Source organism: Sapajus apella, unplaced genomic scaffold, assembly GCF_009761245.1.
Source record: "Sapajus apella isolate SASKATOON/1434 unplaced genomic scaffold, GSC_monkey_1.0 scaffold13, whole genome shotgun sequence".
NCBI classification, from domain to species: domain Eukaryota; kingdom Metazoa; phylum Chordata; class Mammalia; order Primates; family Cebidae; genus Sapajus; species Sapajus apella.
The window spans coordinates 36,096,936-36,102,865 of NW_022436953.1; the positions used below are offsets into that span (position 1 = coordinate 36,096,936).

The 5,930-nt window shown below is 60.5% G+C and overlaps 1 protein-coding gene across 2 annotated transcripts in view; it reads right to left on the bottom strand.

The window, feature by feature from the left end:
• Nucleotides 1-363: 363 nt before the first annotated feature.
• Nucleotides 364-5,930, bottom strand: part of CALY (calcyon neuron specific vesicular protein) — a 20,876-nt gene continuing 15,309 nt past the window's right edge. Inside the window, exons 1-6 of one of the 2 annotated variants that reach the window (XM_032282079.1) lie at nt 4,216-4,484; nt 3,651-3,805; nt 2,747-2,860; nt 1,738-1,851; nt 737-1,055; nt 364-496 (exon numbers count right to left, since the gene is read on the bottom strand). In XM_032282079.1, coding sequence (XP_032137970.1) covers nt 765-1,055; nt 1,738-1,851; nt 2,747-2,860; nt 3,651-3,785 — 654 coding nt within the window. In that variant the 5' untranslated portion in view covers nt 3,786-3,805; nt 4,216-4,484 and the 3' untranslated portion in view covers nt 364-496; nt 737-764. Of the gene's footprint in view, nt 497-736; nt 1,056-1,737; nt 1,852-2,746; nt 2,861-3,650; nt 3,808-4,215; nt 4,485-5,930 lie in introns of those variants that run through there. The other variant, XM_032282078.1, reaches the window with a different exon arrangement.

Here is a 5,930-nt window from a genome sequence, read left to right on the forward strand (position 1 = left end):
GAACCAGGGATCAGCCAGGAACCAGGCACTCCTGTCAGGGAGGACAAGCCGGGCCCAGGCCCAGGCCCAGAACCAGGTAGATGGGGCGGGAACCCGCAGGACAGGGCCTGGGCAGCGGGTAGGAGTGGGCCCCAGACTCCCCTGGGGGGCCGGAGCCACGCCATTAAGGCAGATCCGGTGGGGCTCAGACAAGGCCTGGACCACCCATCGCGGGAACGCGCGCTCCGCCTGTGCGCTCCTCGTTCCGGGAGGCGCGGAGTCTCTTCGGGGGTCCCCGGGGGAGCACAGTGCCGGCCTCACTCACATCTGGCCGGGTGGGGGTGGGAGAAGGACGCGCAGGAGAGACAGAGGACGGCAGCGGACGACGCGAAATCTTTACTTAGAGAAAAGCGACAGAGACCCAAGGGGGCGGGGCTGCAGCGAGGGCGCCTGGGGCGAGACACGAACACGCGGAGAGCGGGGGCGGCGCGCTGGTCACGGGAGCTGCCGGGGGGCGCTGCGGAGACAGGGCGCGAGGGTTGAGAGACCCCCGCGGCCCCCGCGCCCGTTGACCCGCCCCGCGGACCCCGCGGGCTCGGATTCGCATCCCCACCCAGAGGAGCTCACGGGCAGGGTCGGCGGCCCCCGGGAGGGAGGAGGGGGAAGGGGTGGCCGGAGTCCCGGGCTCAGAGGCGGTGGCGGGAGGCCAGGAAGGGCCCCAGGCCCAGCCGACCGGAGCCCCGCGGCGCGCACCTACCCCGGGCTGGGCTGCGGGCAGGGGACCCTCACTGCGCGGGCGGAGGCGCCGCGCTCCCCGCCGCCTTCTGCGCCGCCTCCTTCTCCGCCTCCGCCGACGGCTTCCCGGGGGTTTCGGTGGCCGCCGCCGCCCCAGCTTGGGTGGGCCCCTTGCGCTCCTCCCTGTTGGCGCGGCGGCCGTCCCCCCAGGGCGCCGGCGGCTCGGTGCCGTGCTTGCGGCTGAGCGGGTAGGCCCCGATGGCCGCCAGGACGCTGCGGTGGCGCTCCGGGTCCATCTCGGCGTAGTACATCTCCAGGGTCAGCGGCGCGCACAGCTTGTGCTGCGGGAGGGGCCAGGTCAGGGCCGCGGGGCTCAGCCCTCCAGGACCCGGACCCTCCGAGGCGGGGGGCACTGCGGACCGTTTCCAATGGAGCTATCGTTTCGGGACACCGAAGTCAGCCACAGGCTCAGAACTCGGGGCCTTGGAGGGCCACGGGGCCAGGGGGTCGCTGTCTGGTTGCAGGGGAGGCGGCCGCCCGGGGAGCGGGGCGCAGACACCAGCGGACCTGCCCAGCCCAGCGAGACCTCTGCGGAGCGCTCCAGCGCATAAACCATGGAATTAAGGGAAAGGGGCAGATTTCACTTCTGAAAAATGAAAGGCTTTCGAGAAACACACTAAAAGCTGAAACCATCATTGGCAAAGAGAACAATAGGAAGGAAGAAAATATGTAGGAGCATTAATATGTTACATAAAAATAAAACCTTGCACAAGTCACTCGGGGACAGATGACCCCCTGGAGAGACGGCTGGAGGGTGACTTTTGCTTTAGTGGTGGCTTAGAGAAAGTCATCATTAAAATAATCAAGTTTTCAAAAGACAGGATCTCATGTTCTGAAGTAACAGGAACACGGATTTGGAGACAGCATTCCCCAGCAGCAGGAAGCAGCCCTGCTGTTCCCTGACTGGAGGCCACCGGAGGACGGGAGGCTCCACCACTCCCCACCAGAGACAGGCCCCCTTACCCGAGTCAGGAAGCCGTTGGGGCAGCTGAACTGGTCGTACCAGATGGCCTTGTACAGGATCAGCACGCAGCCCATCAGCGCCATGGTGAAGGCAATCATCCGCCCTGTGGGCAGCTGGCAGGAGGACAGGGAGGGGCTCAGCCACGCTGGGTAGGGGCTGGGGTTAGCACAGGACCACCACCACCCCCGGTCTTGATACCCCACCCCCACCCCAGGCAGTTAGTGACTTTTCCAAGGGTCAGCAGCACAGTCAAGTGTACAGGCGCCACCCCTGGGGGCCAGGCCTTGCGGGCAGCCCCTCCACCAGGACTCTGGAAACATCTTCGACCATGTAAAGTGATGTGGCCTTTGTCCCAGGTGGGTCCTGCGGGAATTTGCAGCTTCCCTGTGGTGTGGGCTCCACAGGGGATGGGGGCTGTGGCCTCCAGTGAGTCGGAGGCTGCACTCACCAGGCCTCCCAGGGTGCTGCCCACAGTGGGTGCGGCAACATGAGCCGCACTGGAAGGTGAAGCCGGGGTGGGGAACTCCAGCAGACACGGTGGGGTTAGGGCAGACCTTACTACTGAGGAATGACAAGCTTTGGAAGCAGGCCACTAAACATGACTGAAGCTATCATCATAACGTTGAGAGATTTAAAACAGAGGATGAGGAAGATATTTCCCAGACACACGGCAGAAAGAAAGTATTACACAGAAACCCCCTAAGTCACTGAAGATGGGCAATGACCACCGGGCAACAGACTAGCCACGCAGGTGGGCGCTTCCCGGGAGAGAAACATCTCGAGAGCTCTGCGTTCCGTTGGCACCTGCAGCCTCCAGAGGGGGCCTGATGGGTGCAGGGCAGCCGGAGGCCAGCTCTGGGCGGGATGACTCACTGCCACCTTTTCCTCCCTGAGAGCCGGGGCAAGGGGCCCCCAGCCCGGCTTGGCCTGAGCCCAGGCACCCCCAGCTGCCCTCCACCTTCTCCCCCTGCCCCGAGTCTCCACAGTGTGGGGGGTGGGTGTGGTTACCCTGCGCCCTTCCTCTACGTGGCTGCAGTTTGGCTTCTGGCCCTCCAGGTCAGGGAACTTCTTCGGCTGGTCCGAGGAGGACAGCTGGTATTCTGTCTGCGTCTTGATGACCACCTGTGAAAAGAGATGGCCGTGGCCTTGCTGGGCAGCTGGCAGGGAACCAAGAGAGCACTGAACTGAGAGGAGAGGGAGCCAGGGTCAGCTTTGTGGCAGTGGTGTCGACGCTGACCGTCTGCCAGGGCTGTCTCCGTGGACGGCAAGGCTCCAGCAGCCACAAAGTGAGGCCAAGGGAGGGTGGACGCTGAAAGTCTGCTGGAGCCACGGCAGCCCTGGGCCTGGCCCGACCGCTGACAGAGCACTTCAGTCTGCTGCTGCCTCCAACTCAGGGTGCTGGAGATCTGCCCTTGGCCAACAGGGGTGGGCCTCCTGCCTCGGGTCCCCAGCATAGATGCTGCCCTACTTCCAGCAGGGACAACTTGGGGTGCCCTTCATGCTGCATGACTCCCTGGGGGTCAGACTGGGCTGGGCTCAAGCTGAGCTCTGCTTCTCCCCAGTTTCTGCTTTATGTACCCCCACTGGTCACTTGCCCAAGGACCCCTGTCTCAGGCTCAACCCAGGTAGGGGAAGGGTGAGAAGCCTTGTCTGCGGAGTGGGTCGGGTGCCGGCTGGGAGTCACTCCGTGATTTCCCAGTCATGTGTCCACCAGTTTGCCCCGTTCCGGCACATGGGAGCAGACCAGGAGGTCACAGAGTGCCCCTGGCCAACTGGGGTTTTGGCCCTCATGGAACTTCCTCTGCTTGCTCTACTGCACCTGGGAAGAGGCCACATCTAGACAAACTTCACCCCACACCCCTTTGTTTCCAGGGGGGCCTGAGAAGGGCCCCCATGCTGCCCAGGACCTCACCTGCTCAGGAAGCGGCGGCTGGAGCTGGCTGACGTCCAAGGGGCTGATCAGAGGCACACTGTCCATGGCGGCCGCATCCTGGTCCCCAGGGTCTTTACCTGGCTTCCCAGAGAAGCTGCAGCCCAGCTTCACCATGGTGGACAGTGGTCCTTATCCTGTCCAGAGACAGACAGGTCACTGTCCACAGGCTGTCCCCTGGACACCCATGCCATCTGGCTCTGAAGCCAGAGGGCCCTGAGCTGGTCCTGATGCTCCTTACACCAGAGCCAGGGACGGGCTGTAAGGGGTCAGGCCAGCCTCTCTGGGCAAACCTGGCAAGTCCAGCCAGACGCTTTCTGTCCCTTCTTGACCCCCACAGCCCCTCTGGACCCCACAGCACTGCAGGCGAGAGAGCCCCAGCCAGGACTGTCCATGAAACCGAGGGAGTCTTCCACCAGCAGCTGCTCTAGACAACCTCCTCCTCCTCCTCCTCTTCCTTCTTCTGAGTGCAATGGTGCCACCTTGGCTCACTGCAGCCTCTGCCTCCTGGGCTTAAGCAATCCTACCATCTCAGCCTTCCGAGTGCCTGGAACCACAGGCGTGCCCGACCACGCCTGTCATTCTACATGGGGCGAGGGGCAGGAACACACACAGCATCTTGGAGAAGAGAGTGGAGGAGTCTCATCTGCCGGGGGCTGGCTTGCTGCACAGCATTAGGAATCGAGTGGGGTGGGGCTGCTGCATGCTGGAAAGCCCCACTTGACACACTGCACACACGAACGCTGATCTGCAGCATGGCTGCCTCTCAATAAACCACTGTCCACATCAAAGGCAGTGAGCCTGATCCCTACTTCACACTACACGGAGAAGTCTACACCAGGTGAATAAAGCTAAGCTGGAAAAGCAAAACAATAAAGCATCTCAGAGATAATGAAGCAGATTATTCTGGTCTCAGGGAGGGAAAAATTTCTTCATTAGGACAATAGGCACTAACCATAAAAGGAAATATTGATAAAACGACTTCATTAAAACTGTGAACTTCTGGTTATCAAAACAGCTTTCAAAAAATGGACACGGAAAACAATTAAATTAAATTAAAAAATGGAAGCAGAACCCAAGACTAGGAGAAGACAGTTGCAACCCACAAATGACGGGCACATTGTGAGTTGGCTGATGTCCCCTGAAAAATACGTCCAGGCCCCAGGATCTGAGAGCGCCTGTGGATGGGGTCATACTTGGAAACAGGTTCTTGGCAGATGGAGTTGAGCTAAAACAAACTTGTCCCAAACCAGGGTGGGCCCTGATCCAAAACTGGTATCCTTAATAAAACAGGGAAATTAGGCCATTCGAGGTGGCTCATGCCTGTAACCCCAGTACTTTGGAAGGTGTAGGTGGGTGGATCACGAGGTCAGGAGTTCAAGACCAGCCTGGCCAAGATGGTGAAACCCCGTCTCTACTAAAAATACAAAAATTAGCCGGGTGTAGGGACAGGCACCAGTAATCCCAGCTGCTTGGAAGGCTGAGGCAGAGAATAGCTTGAACCTGAGAGGCGGAGGTTGCAGTGAGCCAAGATCATGCCACTGCACTCCAGCCTGGGCGACAGACCAAGACTACGCCTCAGACAAACAAACACATAAAACAGGGAAATTAGACCCCGGAGGGTGCTGTGTGTAGACAGAGCAGAGACTGGAACCCTTGGCCACCAGATGCTGGAGGAAGCGAGGAAGAAGCTCCCCTAGAGGCTCCGGAGGGAGCATGGCCCTGCAAACACCTTCGTTTTGGACTTCTTGCCTCCAGAGCTGTGAAAGAATGACTTTGTTATGCTAAGCCACCTGCTTGTAATTTGTGACAGCAGCACTAGGATGTCCAGGTAACTGCCAGAACCAGCAGTAACCACTCTTCCTGCCCTGCAGTGGCCGGCCCTCTGTGGGTTCCAGGTGTGGGTAGGCACCACGGGAGCAGGGGACCCACAGTCACAGAGCTTCTACCCAGCTGCCGCCACTCAAGTACAGATAGCGTGGAGGCATCTCGTGGAGGTTAGGGTGGAAGGAACTGAGGGTGGAATCATCTGAAGGTGGAAGATTCTGAGGGTGAAGGACTGCGGAGGGCGGGGAAGGATCCCAGGGGTGAGGGTCTGAGGGCAGAGGAATCCCACGGGGAAGGATTGCAGGGGTGGGGGTGGAGAGGAGGAAGGATATGAGGACAGAGGGGTCCAAGGTGGGAAGGGTCCGAGAATGGAGGTATCTGAGGGGGAAGGATCTGAAAGGGAAGGACCTGAGGGGGGAAGGAGCTGAGGGGGGA